The 18744-nt window shown below is 29.4% G+C and overlaps 3 protein-coding genes across 4 annotated transcripts; 1 reads left to right on the forward strand and 2 right to left on the reverse strand.

The window, feature by feature from the left end:
• The first annotated feature begins 78 nt into the window (after positions 1-78).
• Positions 79-6903, forward strand: LOC118064213 (60 kDa SS-A/Ro ribonucleoprotein). Its single transcript, XM_035078651.1, has 4 exons — positions 79-398; positions 683-908; positions 1431-2752; positions 2870-6903. The coding sequence occupies exons 2-4, from the start codon at positions 702-704 to the stop codon at positions 3000-3002; spliced, it is 1662 nt and encodes a 553-aa protein (XP_034934542.1). The 5' UTR covers positions 79-398; positions 683-701; the 3' UTR covers positions 3003-6903.
• Positions 6904-7102: 199 nt separating this feature from the next.
• Hsc70-3 (heat shock protein 70 cognate 3) lies at positions 7103-13128 on the reverse strand. 2 transcript variants are annotated; one of them, XM_035078694.1, is made up of 7 exons: positions 12725-13128; positions 12481-12628; positions 12190-12409; positions 11739-11971; positions 11400-11612; positions 9588-9709; positions 7103-9500 (listed from the first exon to the last, which is right to left on the reverse strand). In XM_035078694.1, the coding sequence occupies exons 1-7, from the start codon at positions 12844-12846 to the stop codon at positions 7655-7657; spliced, it is 2904 nt and encodes a 967-aa protein (XP_034934585.1). In that variant the 5' UTR covers positions 12847-13128; the 3' UTR covers positions 7103-7654. The 2 variants fall into 2 exon arrangements, with proteins under 2 accessions (XP_034934585.1, XP_034934583.1); XM_035078692.1 differs by lacking the exons at positions 11400-11612; positions 11739-11971; positions 12190-12409; positions 12481-12628; positions 12725-13128 and adding an exon at positions 10361-10499 and having other exon boundaries at positions 9588-9740.
• A 698-nt stretch (positions 13129-13826) lies between these two features.
• On the reverse strand, positions 13827-15272 carry LOC118064221 (probable low affinity copper uptake protein 2). Its single transcript, XM_035078679.1, has 4 exons — positions 14940-15272; positions 14540-14808; positions 14200-14429; positions 13827-14021 (listed from the first exon to the last, which is right to left on the reverse strand). The coding sequence occupies exons 2-4, from the start codon at positions 14806-14808 to the stop codon at positions 13915-13917; spliced, it is 606 nt and encodes a 201-aa protein (XP_034934570.1). The 5' UTR covers positions 14940-15272; the 3' UTR covers positions 13827-13914.
• Between the last annotated feature and the right edge of the window lie 3472 nt (positions 15273-18744).

Below are 18744 nucleotides of genomic sequence, written 5' to 3' on the forward strand. Positions count from 1 at the left end.
CACTTTTTCATAGTCTGCAATTTTGGAGTAGTTTTTTTTATAAATGGAAATTTAAAAATTTTCCATAAGGTGGCGTGGCCATTAGTTCCCAAAATTGAATGAAACATCAAATTTCGTGTTTACTTTTTTTTCATATTTACATTTTTCTGTTTGAAAAGTCAATCAAATTATTCGAATGACTGTATTTCAGAATGTACTTGATCGAATGTGGATGACAAATTTTTTATTAAAGTTCTTTCTTGATTTTTTGTGGTTTATGGTTTGACTTACGAAGTAAAAAACTCTACAGTTGATTTTCGTACATTATTGGCAAGTGATCTGAATAAGTTTTTAGATAATTGAAGACGTCAAAGAGTTGTATGACCGTGTTTGAATACAACTCTTGGCATTACTCACATGTAAGAAATTGTTTTTCATTTTTGGCTGAATATACTTTTGATAAGAATCTAGCAATATGACCGAATATAATTAAACTGCGATCTTCCGGTATAGATATTCTTAACACATTGTATCTTATTCTATCACAACAATAATTTTTCCACACTATTTACAGTTAGAAATGTATTGCTATTCATAGACATACATTTAAAAAACTTTAAAATCTTAGTTTTCTAAAATACTATTTAAATAAACGAGTTATATTGAAACTATAATTGATTAAATTTTTTTAACAAAATAACAGCTGTTCCAAGAGTGCAATCATGGCAGTGGAAGCTGGAATTTCAGTTGATGATGACAATCCTAAAACTAGATTCGTCAGATATCTTTATGTTGGCAAAGAATATCCTGTGTATCACTCAAAAACATGGACAAATCAAAATCATTTTACAATGGACAAATTAGCATCTGTAGTAGAATTAGCTGCAGACAAAGAGACTGAATTATTTCCCATTACTCAAATAAAACAGGTAAAGGAATTCATTAATGATTTAAATTGAATACACATATTAATTTAACATTATATTTTCCTTCAATTTGAAAAAAAACTATTGAACAATAAAAAAACCCTATGGATAGTTGTACACTTAAAAATATAATCTATATTTTTTCGCAAAAAAATTTTTCTACTAAGTACGTATCTATATAAAGACAGAAAGTTATTTATTCAGCATGACTTCCATTTTTAACATTCATAACTTTTTCAGATGTTTTGCTGGCATGCATAAATGATAGTATTATTATTTATTTCTGTTTGATTAATGCTTTTTGAGTCACTATTAATTTTTGTACATAATGAATGTATAGAATCAATTCAACTACTCATGCATTATATTAATAATTTCTTTGACTTTTAATTGAGATACAATTTGATTATCATTATGAAAAAAATATATTTTTCGATGAAGATGATACTCGGATATCAACTGATAGTAACAATTTTAAAAACATAATCAATAATTATTAATAATATCATTTTTTTTCAATTCCAGATATTACAATCAGGCCTAATTCCTAAACCAGAAACATTGATGTTTGCTCTTGCCGTATGTGCAAAGCAAGACAAAAGTGAAAAATTACGTCAAGCAGCATATAGTTTTGTAGTAGAAGAATGTAAGAATCCAGAACAGTTTATGTTGTTTATAAGTTTTACCTCGCAACTGAGTAAGCAGGCAGCAACTCCTAAACATGGTTATGGTCATGGATGGCGTAACGCCGTAAACAGATGGTATCTTTCACGAAATGCAGTAAATTTGGCAGAATGCGTGACAAAATATAAAAGCAGACATGGTTGGAAGCACAGGGATATCATCAAACTTTCTCATTTGGCGACAAAAGGATTGGGACCGGATGTTCAAGCTGTCTTTAAGTACGTAATGTACGGTTTGGAAAAGGCAAAACTTGAATTTGGGAATGAATTAAAGGCGAGCGAAGTTTTACAATTAGTTGAACGAGTTGAAGATTTTAGACATTGTGAAGACGCCGTGAGAGCAGCAGGTTTAATTCGGACATATAACTATACATTAGATCACATTAATGCTCATCTTATGAAGTATCCAGAAGTGTGGGAGGCTTTAATTGATAACATGGATTTACCAACTCTTCTTGAAAATCTTCAAAGGATTCATAATCTTGGAATTCTTACACCTACATCGCAAGTAACGGAAAAAGTTCTTAGTGCCATCACTAATAAAGATCAGATTTTAAAATCTAAAATTCGTCCTGCTGTATTGCTTATGGTAGTCAGAACATACGAAGATCCAGATAAAGTCCCAGTGTTTATTAAAAGGAAATTAGCAAGAAAAAATAAACTAAAAAATAGACAGCTACCTAATCCTGATAAAAGGATTATCGATGCTTTGTACACAGCATTAAATACATCATGTTCAAACATAGAACCAACAGGATTGAGGTTTTTAATAACTGTAAGTGCTGATGGGTGCAAGAAAAAATCAGTAACTCCAACTCCTTTTGAAGCCTGTAATCCTTGGGTTCTTGAAGCCGCTAGCATTATTGCACTGGGTCTTCTTCGTGCTGAAGATAAAGTTACTGTATCAGCTTTCACTGCTGCTGAAGGTCTTAATGCTCGTCCCGTGCACATCGATAAAAATGCTACGTTCCAAGAAGCGATGGAAAAAATGCGTGCAAGATCCAGTGTTCCACCCAATCTGGGTAAACCCATTCTTTGGGCTGCTCATCATAGAAGAAAGTACGATGTTTTCATTAACGTTGTTGATAAGATGCGTGAAAAATATGACTTTACTGCACGAGCCATGGACCTTTATAAAAAAAAGATGAATTTGCCAAATACAAGGTAAAAAAAAAGTGTTTTTTTCTCAAAATAAATTAATTTATGATACTCATTAGACATTTGTGTTATTTAAATTGCAAATTGCTTATTATTGTATCTCTCATTTTTCCTCTTGTACAGATTAATTAACTGGGTAGTTGGTTCAACATCTACGTACATGGAAGGAAAATATGTCAACGACGTTCTAACCGTTTGCGGATTTGATGTAAATGCTCCTAAAGCCATCGAAGCTTTTGCTAAACGTCAATTTTAATAGGACTGGATGAAAGAAGAAACATGGAGTTGAAGATAGTAAAGAAAATGAAGATGAAAAATTTGAAAATGATGAAAAAAACTCAAGTTAGTTTTCGGATAAAATTACTTATAATTCAATGCAGAAGTAAATTGAAATTGAAATATTGAGAAGTTAAGTATTAGCAAAATTTATATAAATTTTTAATATTCCAGTTAAATCGTAAATTGATTCACAATAAGACTAATCGACGATAAAAAATTTTTACATAAAATAAGAATCAACTTGAAACCGAAAAATAATACAATATACTTTACTAACATTAGAATAATGATATATTATCGCACGGTATTTACTGCATGTTCTCTACAGTGTTTTTAGAATAAAGCTGCGCAGAGGGTTTTCTTTTTTTCTGAAAGAATAACTACTCTCAACAGCATATAAATAGTTAATTTAAAGAAATTTTATCATAGAAAATAATGTATGCAAAAAAGCCATTTCGACGATAGACAAATTAAAACTGTGCACTAGTTTATTATGTACCTCTTTAGAAAATTTAACAATGAAGAAAAAACTGTCGTTTTGTTGCAATTAAACTTCACAATGAAAGATATAATCCAAGTGCGCAGCGTATAATAATTAGTAATTAAATGTAACGCTAAGACTACGCATATATAAATGTGTGTATGATTAGCACGTAACGTAGGATATATTTCTGTGAAGGAACAAACAAAAAATTGCGCTTAACCATCGTTTATTTGCTTTGTCGAATATCAATACGATGGAGAAAATTATGTAAACGAAAAAACGATTAAAGAAATAATTATTTTAAAAAACTGATGAAACTATAGATTTAGATTCGAAAATAAAAAGAAAATGTAATAGATGAAAATGATTCGTTCAAAGCATGTCTCTGTGGGCTATTGAATACTTTAGAACTTAATAAATAATAAAAAAGTTTGTCAAACGTCGAAAATTTTTTAAAAGAAACTAGTAAAAAAAATGAAAGATAAAATTTCTGCCACTGTGATACGCATTTAGCCCCAAAGAGTTATAGACTTACATGAGTTTTATTTAACTGTTATATCTCGATATTTGCCATATCCAAAGTGGAAAGAAAAAATATTAAATAATTATGAAAAATAAAATAGAATACACATATTGATATTTAACTACTGTGATATGACAATCGACGTTTGTTCAAGCTAAAAAGAAAGAAGAATAGTGAGAAAACAAAATGAAAAATCATAAATAATTTAAAGGCTGTACTCAGTTAATAGGTTAAAGGAATTAAAAATAAAATTAAATAATATAAATAATAATGAAAAATATGCAAATGGCCAGAGACATGCTGACATAATATTGTTATTTATCGATTTTATTCAGGATTTACGAACCCGGTGATACTTAAATATATATTTCCGTATATGAATTTATTTATAACATTCGTTGGCTTATAATCTGACTGTGAATTATTGTTTTTCTTTTTTTATATATGCAATTTAAATAGAAAACGTTGGTTAAATATTTCTAAATCAGGATCTTGTTACTTCGCTTGTTACAAATAACGTATTATTCAATTATCGTAGATTAATATAATATTTCTAAAGTTATAAAAATATAGCTGTTCGTGAAAATAACGTAATATAATGTATAACATATATTACATTAATTATTAACTACTTGATGGGTCGATCTACTATTATAGTTAGTTTGATTAAATATTGATTATAGGACTTCTGGCCTACAAAAAAAGAAAAAAAATACTTTGAGAAAAAAAATTTCTATAAGTGATGTGAATATTATAATTAATTCTTTCGTTTAAAATTTTACATTTATAAAATTTTTAACAATTACGTCGCTTCAGTATTTTATCTGAGTAAATCTATTTCTTTTTCATTTTTTCAATTACGTTTTCTGGTTCAATTACATTAATAAACGGAATCATATCGGGAAAAAATTTACAAACGGAAAATATAGAACGAGAAATAATTATACAAATTATAATGTAAGAGAGTATTTATTAATCATAATTTTTTTTCTCAACGTAAAAAAAAAATAAATAATATTTAAATAGTTAAGCTTTTATAAATAACAGTAAAACTGTTTTGTAATCTCTTGGTCATGTGTCCTAGAATTAAAAATAGGTATAGATAAAATATCGAGAAAACAATTGTTAGTCATTAAAAAAAGGAGACTAATTACTATTAATTAGTTGACTCAAAATTCAAGAGGCATTAAAAACAATACGTCTAATGTGTTCAATACTGGTTAGAAGCAATATGCAAAAAATACCTAATTCTTGAAAAGTGAGAAAAAATAATAAAACAGAAAAAAGCCTCGTTGGAAATCAGTCAATATACTTTAATGTTAAAAATTGAATTCTGACTTCACAAGGCTTTCAAATTATTCTCGGATCAATTTTTTAGGAAACAATAAAAATAAAAATTGTAATTTTAACTTATTATTTTAGTGCTAATATTATTATACTAATACAGTACTATCGATAATAATATTAGTAAAATAATAATTAATGATTATTAAGTATATTAATGATTCTCTTAACTTTATGAAATTATTTAATTATTAATTTTATAAATTTTTGGCTGCCACAAATCTATAATCATGATAAAAGAAGAACATTTACAATGTCCTAAATAAAAAATAAAAGTCGTATCGAATTCTGTAAAAACACTCATCAATTCTCGTACACCTTACATAGGTATAGAATTCAATAAATTCAATAACCAAAACAACAAAACAAAATTATGAGCATTATTAAGAAATTTTTAATATTTGAAAAAACTTATCAATTCGATAAATGATTGTAACACGACGTTCACTAGAATGTAAGAAAACGAATTTAAAACCTTATGTGTTTTTCGATAGTACATTTGTACTGTCACAATATAAAAAAATAGACCAAACGATAATATTCAAAAAGTAATAAAATAAATCTAATTTAGGATGATTACAATTTGAATGTAAGAAACTGTATATTTCTTGGTCATGCAAATTAATTGCATTTTCTAGACCCGATAAGTAAAACTTTGAAATAAGTTTACATACAACATTGCCTAACTTTCGGCCTTAATTTTTTATACGAAAAAAACAACTAAATGATTAACTAAACTAATTATTTATTTTATAATTATTAATTACGAACAGAACAAAAATTGTGAAAATTCCATTCTCGAACTAATATTCAACGTACAGATATTTATTTATTTCAATTTTTTATAAAAACAAATCTTTTTTAATTTTTTGACGTTCATATAAATTGCAAAAAAAATTTTTGAAGAGAGTTTAATATATATTCATACAAACAAAAACGGTTTCACAATTTTTATTCAAATAAAACGAAATACTCGTGTCCATAGAAATAGAAAAATCATGTCTAATGACGTAAAACGATTAAACTTAATGACAAAAAGAATGAAAAGAGAAATGCGAATTCTTTGTAATGTTATTTTTATACAAAAGTAATTTCTATCGCGTTGATTCAATAAAATGTGGGATCTGCCGACTCTTGGTGCTCTTTTTAAAACGAATATTTAAAATAATAATGGACAAAATAAGGCGAAACAAATAATTGTAAAAAAACGGTTTAATTATACATATGTGACTCCTCTATTTTCTTGTTTTTTTCTACAATTAAACTTATTGTTATTTAATTATTGTAATTAATGTGTTATAAACAAGGAGTCTGATTTACTTTTTTTGTGATTATCGCATCATTTGTTATAGTATTTGCTCGTTTTTATTCCTCATTCCTTACTTGTTATTAATATCTAAATGTAAAACAGGAAAAATGTGAGATTATTATGTAATTTGTAATTTTACATTTTGTCTAAAACTATTTCTGTTAAACAGTTCATCAAAAATCAAAATTTATTCAAACATGACGAATTATAAACCTTAAATAAATTTTGTTCAACTCAAATATTTGGTATTCATTTATATTCCTTTAATTTTAAATTACAAAAATGCATATGTTATTACTGATAGCAATATTTATTTGCAACAAAAATATTGGAAAAATTTTTAAAACAATCGATAATGAATAATGATTAATTATTTTAACAGTCTAGGATGAGGAAATTCAATGAATAGTCAAAAAATTATTGAAAAAAATGTTTATTATTGTGATACTGATACATGTCATCATCATACACGTCTCATTCATTCACACAAGCAATTCACATATCAATGTATACAAGTACTTTCACGCTTTGTAACATTTGGCGAATGATAAAATCACACGCAATAATAATTCCACTGAATCAATCACATATTATAATTAATTATACAAAACAATTAATAATAAATTAAAGAGGCATATGAGAGTTTTAAATGGAAAAAAAATAAAATCTCGTAAATTTTACGAGATTCTCAAAATAAAGTATTCCATCTTATGTACCACGTAAGGCCTTTTAACTTGGACAAAAAGACATTTGTCGTTTAATTTACATCAATTGCTATTGTTTAACGACCTGGAAAATGCCCGACAGTTTTCCTCGAAACAAAGTACTTTAGAATTAATACTAAAATTATAACTAAAAAAATTCCGCTACTTAAGATCTAGCATTGATTCTAAAGTCATATTTTGCCTCAGGAAGCCTTGGTATTTTTAAAATTTATCAGTCTGAAGTATAAGAAACAGCTTTCATTACTTAAAGCTCATCCTTGAGATCATCTTCTTCACCACCATTTGGTGGAGGAGCACCACCAGCGCCTTGGTACAGTTTAGCAATGATGGGTTGAACGATGTCAGTAAGTTCTTTTTTCTGTTTCTTGTACTCTTCTGGATCAGTATCTTGATTTTCTTCGAGCCATTTGATTTTCTCATCAATTGCAGCCTCCATTTTCTCCTTATCTGAATCACTAATCTTAGCTCCAAGTTTTTCCTTGTCAGCAAGTTGGTTCTTCAACGAGTATGCATACGATTCCAATTCATTACGAGCTTCTACACGCTCTTTAAGTTTCTTGTCTTCATCAGCAAACTTCTCAGCATCTTTAATCATTCTCTCGATATCATCCGGTGTCAACCTGTTCTGGTCATTAGTGATAACAATCTTTTCTCGGTTTCCAGTACCTTTATCTTCAGCAGATACTTGAAGAATACCATTAGCATCAATTTCGAAGGTTACTTCGATTTGAGGAATACCTCTGGGTGCTGGTGGGATACCAGTAAGATCAAATTTACCAAGAAGATGATTATCTTTGGTCATTGGTCGTTCTCCTTCATAGACTTGGATTGTTACGGTATGTTGGTTGTCAGAAGCAGTCGAGAAAATCTGAGATTTTTTAGTGGGAATAACTGTATTTCTTGGGATCAGTTTAGTCATCACTCCTCCAACAGTTTCAATACCCATAGTCAAAGGATTGACATCAAGAAGAACGATAGCATCAGTGTCTTGTTCTCCAGACAATACTCCAGCCTGCACAGCAGCTCCGTAAGCAACAGCTTCATCAGGATTGATACCTCGAGATGGTTCTTTGCCACCAAAGAATTCTTTGACTAGTTGTTGGACCTTTGGAATTCTAGTTGATCCTCCAACAAGTACGATTTCATCAACATCTTTCTTGCTCATATCAGCATCTTCCAATACCTTTTGAACAGGTTTCATTGTACTTTGGAAAAGATCCAAGTTCAATTCTTCGAATTTGGCACGAGTAAGAGTTTCAGAGAAATCGTCTCCATCAAAGAATGACTCAATCTCAATCCTGACTTGATGACTAGCACTTAAAGCTCTCTTGGCTTTTTCAACTTCACGGCGAAGTTTTTGAACTGCTCTGTTATCTTTTCTAATGTCTTTGCCCTTTTTCTTTTTGTATAATTTAATGAAGTAATCCATCACACGTTGATCAAAGTCTTCTCCTCCTAAGTGAGTATCTCCATTGGTAGCAACGACCTCAAAGACTCCATTATCAATAGTCAAAAGACTAACATCAAAAGTACCACCACCAAGATCGAAAACTAAAACATTTTTTTCTCCATCTTTTTTGTCAAGACCATAGGCAATGGCAGCTGCAGTTGGTTCGTTGATAATTCTCATAACTTGAAGACCGGCAATGGCTCCAGCATCCTTTGTAGCTTGACGTTGAGCATCATTGAAGTAAGCAGGAACAGTTACAACGGCATGGGTGACTTTCTTGCCTAAGTATGCTTCAGCGGTTTCTTTCATTTTTCCAAGAACCATGGCAGAGATTTCTTCAGGTGCGAAGATTTTATCTCCATCCTTTGTGGCCACCTTAATATGAGGCTTACTGTTCTTCTCAACAACTTTGAATGGGAAAAACTTGGCATCATGCTGGACTGTTGGGTCTGTCCATTCTCTACCAATTAATCTCTTGGCATCAAAGATAGTATTTTCAGGATTTGTTGTAAGCTGATTCTTGGCTGCATCTCCAATAAGACGCTCTCCATCAGCTGTAAAGGCTACATATGATGGAGTAATTCGGTTACCTTGATCGTTGGCGATAATTTCTACTCGACCATTTTTATAAACACCGACACTGTAAAAAATAACATTAAATATTATTTTAATGTCAACAAATATATGTATTTAAATTGAGCACTTTCTACATTGATAAAATATTTACCATGAGTACGTCGTTCCTAAATCAATACCAATTACAGTTCCAATATCCTCCTTCTCTTTACTATCATCTTTGGCCGTTACAATTGTTGCAACCAACCCTAATATTACCAGAGCTACTGCTCCCTTCATTTTTACGTTTCTATTGTTCAATAATCTGGAAAAAGAAAAGTAATGAAATTTAATAAAATTAGTTAAGAATAGATATTGGAATGGCTTTCAAACAGTTTTAGAATTATATATCTAAGTAATTTGCAGCCTCCACCCAAGTAGTTTGTGACAGAACGTTCTAGTAAGTCGCAAGGTTCAATAGTAGCCACGTAACGGGATATTTGGAATTTTTTACAAATTAACTACAATATATCAAATAGAAAAAGTTTTAATAAAATTTTAATTGAATGATTTTATAAAAATTGGATAATAGTTTATATTTGGAGTAAAGTATTGTTTATCTACCGGTTGCAAAATAAAAATATGGTCACGTTGTCAACCAAAATTTAAAAAAAAAATGAAATAGTTTTTTAATAAAAAGTTAAAATAATGTTCTCATCAATGAAATACATATTATCACCGGGTATAGATGTGTTATAGCTGACTATAACACGTTTGATTGATCTTGAGGAAAGAATTTATAACGGAACAGTCGAGAGAAGAATACGTGGCAAAGCGACTACTTCAGTAAACGAAAAATCAATGAAAAAAATGACAAAAGTCAAAGTAAACACACGAGTGTTTGATAAAAATCATATTAAACGTGAAATTAGTAAATGTTATTACCTTTTAAAAAAATCACAAGATATTTCTGCTATATAACAGAAGACTGACAGTGAATAACACTTCTCACGAACTTATTCAACTTCTCTGACGCTTCGTAAATGACTGACTGAAGAACGGTCTTCACGCCGGCATATTAACGGGATAAATTCGTCGTGGCCTTAGCTGATTGGTCGCTCTCAGACGTCGGTAACGGAAATATCAGTGTTGATACGCTGGGTTCTCAAGAGTTGGCTTTTCACCATTGGCCCACGTCTATCTCATTGCTAACTACTACTTTTACTTGATTTCAGCATTCATGATAGCTTCTCGGCAACTCTTGATTGGTCCAGCACTTTCCATGAATTCAAGTATGAACTTATGAGAATGTAAAGTGGGCTCTTTTTGCATAAGCTTATAATATTTTTGTAAACATGATAAAAATAAATTGATTATTTAGGTATGGTTTGTTTACTAATGTTTTCAAGATTTTTCGTTTATCTATTTGCTTTTTGGTAAGAAATAACAATCATCAAGCAGTCAAATTTTCCCAAAAAATTAGGAACAATAATTCATACAGTCCTGCAGATGATACTTCTGCATACCTAACCTAATTTTTAAATCTAACGGGATTCGGAATTATTTGTCAGGATATTTTCTTCAATTGTATGGAAATACTTCTTTTTATAAATAAATGTTTTCACTATCATTTTGGTATAAGAAAAACGTTTAAATAAGCGCGAATAAATTAAACACGTGTTGATTCAAAAAATAAATTTATTTATTTACAATGATTTCTTAATCCCAGTCATTAAAAACATGCAATTAAAATTACTCCGAAAACCTAGATACATTCTCTATTTCTTCACTATTGATAACGATAAACTTTTAATTGAATTATGCATCCAAGACAACAAATATAATTTCTTTTGTTGGAAAATTTTCTAATTCGTATTTCAAATCAACATGTGTAGCTTAATCAGGTACTTTAATATTTGCTCTTCAGCATTAACATGTCCAAAATCATAGGTGTAAAATAAGTTATAATACAATCAGCTCCTGCTCTTCTCATTGAAAGTAATACTTCATTTAATACACTCTTGAGATCAATTGCTCCATTTTGAGCAGCGTGGTATAGCATTGCATATTCCCCAGAAACTTGATAAATAAATAATGTATAATCTGGAAATTTATCTTTTATTTGTCGAACAATATCCAAGTAAGGCAATCCAGGTTTTACCATTAACATATCAGTACCTTCTTCAACATCTCTAGCCTAAAAAATCATCATGATTATTATCGATACCAATACCAAAGAAATATATATTAATGATAAATTATTCTTCAAATAAATTTTTTTATTTTGATATGGAAAATATGTTATAAAGTTGATAAAACATACTGTGGCTCTCATAGCTAATCCAATACTTCCAGGGGGTAGTTGATAACATTTTCTATCACCAAATTTAGGTGTGGATTTAGCAGCATCTCTGAAAGGTCCATAGAACCCCGATGCAAATTTAGTAGAGTAAGATAAAACAGCAACGTGATGAGATAAATTCGTTGTTTCTAGACTTTTTTTTATGGCACCTATTCTCCCATCCATCATATCAGATGGTGCAATTATATGAGCGCCTAGAGCATACGATAAAAAAAAATTATTTAAAAAATACATTTACTAATAAATATTTTTATTATTTAATTGAAAATTAAAATATTAATTTTTTTAGGAAATTGTAAAAAAAATATTATGAATAATGATACCAATATAAATGTTATTTTGAGATTTTTATACGTTTATAATAATATTGCGTTTATTATGATTTAGTATTGATTTCGACAAAAAATAATACCTGTTTTAGCATATGCGACTGCGATTTCAGCAATTCTTTGGATACTTGCTTTATTATTAATTGTTCCATCATCATAGACGATACCACAATGGCCATGTGTTATGTAAGGACATAAACATACGTCACAAGCAATTACTAAATCTGAAAACCATGATCGCAATAAAGGAAGCGCTTGCATCACAGGATTTAGTGCACTATCTGCATGTGTAGCTGATGTATCCTAAATATGACATAATATAAATTTAAATCATCAGTAGTTGATTATTAATTTTTTTATGAACAATTTGATACCTTCAAGCTTTCTTTTATTATTCCAAATAGTAGTATAGATTGCAGTCCTTTAGCAACTAAGGGCTGAAGCAATGGCTTTAGTTGATTGATACCATATCTAAAAATTCCAGGCATGCTAGGAATTTCTTCCTTGGTATCAATTTTATCTCTACAAAAAAATTGTTCGAAATATTGAAAGTTAATAAATAATTAATGATAATTATGAGAGAATTTTGAAAATTAGAGGTTAGAATTAAGCTCGTACACAATAAAAATAGGATACATCAAGTTGTTTGGAGTAATTGCTAAATTTTTTGATTGCCATTGACGTAAAACAGAATGAAAAATACTACTGTGAAGTCTATTTTTGGCTTTCACTTCAGTCATGATTTATTTCATAAAATAAAAAAAAATTTTAATTAAATACAACACTGTACGCAACTATTGTCGAACTGAGAAAAGAGTTCCTCAGTTGTTTCAATGCTTTCAGGCTCCCCACCACTGATTTTCCACCCCTTCTATCATGTTTTTTGAAGAACATCTGAGAAATTCTATTCTCAGCTCGATTGTATACACCACGTTTGTTAAGTTTTTCCAGATATTATATGTCACAGTTGAACTTCTCTAAAGGTAAAAAATCAAAGCCGGAAGTCCATTGATAAATGTTACATTCTTCCTTCTATCAGAGAAGAAGAACTGGTACAGAAGTTTAATCCTGAATTACAAATCTGGACGAAGTTTGGGTTAACGGATATACATTTGCTCATATAAAATTTTGCTCAACACGATATTTTTTATTCCTACTTCATGAAAATATAATATAATTAATTAATAATTTTTAATTAAATCGATTTTTGGGGCGTATAATACAAGTCATTAATACTATTTTAGCTCTTTAATTATGTTTGATATTTTTGATCCGTAGATCCTAAATTTTTTTCCTACGATTTAGCTTTAAATAATTCTTTTAGTCTTTGAAAAAAATTCAATATTTTATAAAAATGGAATACTTAACCAAACTATCTTATCATCTTCGTTGAATAACTAAGAATTTCTAGTTATGAATTATTAAAAGAAATTTACACTGTCATCATAAGCAATATAGATGCTTACAATGACTAGCGTTATGAAGCTACATAGAAACAATTCAAATTTACCTTAAATTAAAGTCAACTTGGTAATTAAATTGGAAATTAGTATATTTTTCTTAAAATTTATTGGTTTATAATTGATAACATAAAAATATATTTAAAATGTATACAATATTTCAAAGTATTATTATAAAATTTATATCTTCATAACAATTATCATAATAAAAATCTCTTAAAAATAGAAAATAATTTTTTAAAAATGATTTAAAATTATTACATATAGATATAAATGTATATCTAGAGAATTATAACAACAGGTATAACATCAGACTTAGAGTTTCATAAAAATTTATGAATTCAATTTTTAAGAACCATTTGATCGATCTGTATTGACTTCTGCATTCACTTCTGATACCAATTGCTCTGTTACTGTTGAAACTGTTGATTGTCTTCTTTCCGTTACAAGTGTATCTAGATGTAACGAATAAAAATTGTAAACTGGAATTGAGTCATTTCAAAACTTATCCATTATTTTTTTGATTAAATCTATTGTTTTGAATACAAGTTCAAAATTCAATATGTGTGCTATATTTTAATTTCTATATTTTTCGTCAAAATAATTAATTTAATTGTTAATCCTCTTAGCTACCTGCACATTCTGTATTGCAAGATGGGATAGTCTTATATCTTTGGTGTAATTCATTCATGTTGAAATTGAGCAAAGTTGGAGCAAAAGTCCAATAACCAATTGTACTTCCAATGATTAAAGCTAAGAATATGTAAATATTATAACTCATAACAGCTAGCATAAGAAAATATCCCAGAGTAGTATGAGCAGCATAGTGTAGTACCTCTAAAGACCATTGGATTAAACCCAGACTTCAAGAAAAATATGAGAATATGATTAAAAATAATTGTAAAATTCAAATATCAATTGACAATTAAAAGATATTTCAAAAACTGAGAAAAGATAATAAATAGATCATTACCAACGAGAATTGTTAGAGAAACGTGGCAGTTTTGGTATAATATAAGTCAACAATGATGAATTTTCTGTAGTTGGAAAGCTGTCTGATGATAAAGAGGCTTTAGTCATCTGGTGCAGTTTGATTTGTAATGTTTTCATAGCTTCATAAATAATTGCTATTGCAATAATGCTTAAACAAGCCCCAATAAGACCACATAGAGTGCTAATTGTATACCCAGGAAACAAAAAGGTTCCAAGATTAATACCGGACCAAAACCACATATGCATCATCTGTTGTGAGAAGATTAAAAATAATTTAATTAATCAATAAGATCATAACTCTTCATTCAATTATAATTGAGAATTGAATAATTGTGATAGAAACTATTTATTTTTGTTTTATAGCACTAGGTTAGACTTACTTGGGCAATTGCTTTCTTTCTGATTGCAAAATCAAATAATTAAATCAATAAAAATATACAAGTATTTAACACTTAGATACTAACAAGTTTGACATGACACATCATGTAGCCAACAGTATAATAATCCCGTATTGAACTTTATTCTATTTAGTTGAGACATATTAAGATTATATTATAATAAAACTGTAAATATAATTCATATTGTTTTAACATTTTTTCAATTATTATTTTGGTATCTTTAATTTTTTGAGAAGAGAACAATTATCACTCATATCCGATAGTTGCTTAGCAACTTTATATATTTGATAAAATGAGTTATTGAGAGAGGTGACTTACATAGGATATAATCTTTATCATAAAGTATTGGTCATTATATCCCAGCGTACTCTTTAAGGCTGGGCTGAAGTCAGAAAGGCGACTGATTCCCCCTATCCAAATATATGGGTTCGGGAAATTTCTAATTTCTTCGCCAATTTACGATTATTTCTATAAAATTAGGTACCAAATTATAGAGGAATTAATGCCGGACTGACGTAAACAACAATTTTTTGTATATAGTGAATATTTTTATTAAAAAAATTAGAAAGAATAATGAAAAAATTATGAATTGACTTGCCGCGCTTAAATTTCAAGATGGCGGCCACATCATTCAGATGAAAAATCACTAATTATTTCATTTTTATACGTTTTTCGCCCAAAATTCGTGTTTGCGTCAGTCCTTGCCACCTGTCTGAATGTTAAAAAAATCAATTCATAGTATAAAATTGAATAATTTGGAAATAATTAGAAATCTTGTATTCCAGATGATATTCTCCGGAAAATTAGTTTGAAAAAATTCTGATAGGTGACAGCATTATGCTCGCAGATGACCTCAGTCATCCATATTGAAAAAATGCTCAATCCGTATCCAGAACTGATGGTGCCCTGCATTTTGGTGAGTAATTTGTGCATGAGTGTGTACGGGTAATATATGTATGTGATGTAAACATAGTGTATCACTTTACAATGCCCTACACTTTGATGACTATTGCAGTTAGGATAAATAAAAATGATGATACTCATTTAACATTAATTAATATAATACCTGCAAATAACTTCAACAAATATTCATCCATTATTATCATTTTTATTAGGTATAAATGTTAATAAAGAAGCTCAATTCCAAGTCGGCGTATCCAAGCATGTAGTGTAAAAACAAATACACATAAACTCAATATCGAGATTATGCTGGCCATGTGGTTAGAGCGTCAGAGTTCTATTTTGCCGGGCAGGGTTCGATCCCAGTCATAACCAATTTTTTTTTTCTACTTTATTCGTTAGATTAGCATGTAATTATAATATTGACATGCTATAATTAATCTTTTATAACAATTTGATTTTTTTTTCTCTTTATTCATTGAATTTATTGACGCTAAGTCGAAAAATATTTGAACAGAGCCATAAACTTTCTTTTTGTATAAATACATTGATAATAGCCTGTGTTTAACAACTTATACATCTTTACATGTATTAACAATGTTATGTTATTAACAAGTTAATCATATTATTATCAACATTGAAAAGTAGTTTAAACAATCCGTGGCGAGTTCCGGCACTTCGCTGGCAAGCTCTACCCCCACTCTCTATGCCCAAGCCTGCAGCTTATAATTTTTGAGCATATATAAATGTTTTGTAATCATAATAGCTCGGTGGTTAGCGCATCGGTCTTTCATTTTGATGGGCAGGATTCGATTCCAGTCATGGTAAAGTTTTTTTTTTTCTCTTTTATTTGTTAGATTTGCATGTAATTATAATATTAACATGCCAAAAGTAATTGTTTACAACGATTTGATTTTTTTTTCTCAATTATTTATGTAATTTATCGACGCCGAGTCGGAAAACATGAACAGGGTTATAAACACTTTTTTTACTATAGCTATATGAACGTAGCTTTTTTTTAAGCAATTTAGAAATATTTAGAAGTAGTTGAAATAATCCACGGGGATTTCCGGCACTTCGCCGGCAAGCTCTATCCCCACCTTTCGTACTCAAGCCTGCATTATACAATTTATAAACATAAACATGATGTTAGAGATAATATGTTAGCTCTGTAGGTAGAACACCAAGCTTTCATTTTACCAATTAGGGTTCGATCCCAGTCATAGCCAATTTTTTTTTTTCCCTTTTTTTTCATTAAAATTTTATATAAATACAATAATTGGTTGTTTATATAAGTTCAAAATCAATTTCTATTGTCTTTTAAAGACAACACTTTCGAAAAAAAAGAATTCATAGTAACTCGTTCCTCACCCTCAGCTTATTTTCAGAAAAACAAGTTGTTCTCCGTAATTAATTGGAAGAATAATTTAATCAAATATATAAATTAATTTATAAGTATATAAAGTCACTTAAGCAAAAAAAAGAAAAAACAATTGCCTATGACTGGGATCGAACCCTGCCCAGCAAAAAAAAAGATTGGTGCTCTAACCACTGAGCTATTATGGTTTAAATAATATTGAAGATGCTTGAAAATTATAAGCTGCAGGCTTAGGCACAGAGAGTGGGGGTAGAGCTTGCCGGTGAAGTGTCGGAACTCGCCGCGGATTGTTTAAACTATTTTTTATTGTTAATAAGTTGTTAAAAAAGGCTATTATCAATGTATTTGTACAAAAAAAGGTTAATGACCCTGTTCAAATATTATCTCATTTGTCATCGATTGATTGAAAAATAATTTTACATAAAAATTGAAATTTAAAACTCATTTCTGGCATGATAAAATTGCAATTACATGCAATTTGAATTAAAAAAAAAAAATTTTCCGCAATTGGAATCGAACACCGTTTGGTAAAATAAATGTCGAATCTTCTGACTACAGAGCCAACATATTTTCATTTGCTTTGTTTACGTTTAGATATCATAAGCTTCAGGCTTGGTAACAGAGGGTGGGGGATGTACTTGCTCGTCAACTGTTCGAACTCGCAGTCTTCTGTGAAAAATAAGACGGAGATAGATAGATATATTCTGTGCTCTGTCTTGCTCGAAACAGATTATTCAAAAATTTGTAAATTTCTTGGTGCCCTAAGGCTCCCTTTTTGTAGTGCATCCCTGAAAATTATCATTTTTCGAACGATTTCACTGTTACCTACTCAATTTCAGTTGATGTCAAGCTTCGGCCTTTTGCCGCACAACACGAGGGCGTAAAGTCAACTCCGGGAAACTTTCTGCTTCAGCCCAGCCTTAAAATGAATAATAAAAAATGTTAACAATTATTTTTCAATTTTTGTCTTACAATTAACAACGAAAGTGCAACCAGGTGTTTAAACGGGGTCAAAAACCCCTTTCTCACTCAGCTTCATGAACGGTAGCTTTTTTTTTAATGAAACATATAAAAATTATTTTTAAATAATCAGCGGCGAGTTCTGGCACTTTGCTGGCAAATTCCATTTCTTTCATTTTGCCAGGCGAGGTTCGATCCCAGTCATGGCAATTTTTTTTTACCTTCTTTTAATTGTATATTATTGCAATTCGTACGTGCTAGAATAAAAATAAATCATATTTAGAATTTTTTTTCCTTATTCTCTTCAATATTAAGCGCGAAAAAGTGACAAAGTATTGAAACGGAATCACTAATCACTTTTTCATACATTTTAATAAATAATTGATTTTTATTTCATAATTTCAATCCTTATTAAAAATTACTATACACATTGTGAAAAATACTATGAACATTGTTGAATTTACTAAACTGCATAGTTATTTTTACTCTAATTTCACCCTTGAAATTACTATGTAGTTTAGTACATTCAATAATGTGCACAGTATTTTT

The sequence above is a fragment of the Chelonus insularis genome, unplaced genomic scaffold (genome assembly GCF_013357705.1).
Source record: "Chelonus insularis isolate UGA/USDA-ARS -01 unplaced genomic scaffold, ASM1335770v1 contig_16_pilon, whole genome shotgun sequence".
NCBI classification, from domain to species: Eukaryota; Metazoa; Arthropoda; class Insecta; order Hymenoptera; family Braconidae; genus Chelonus; species Chelonus insularis.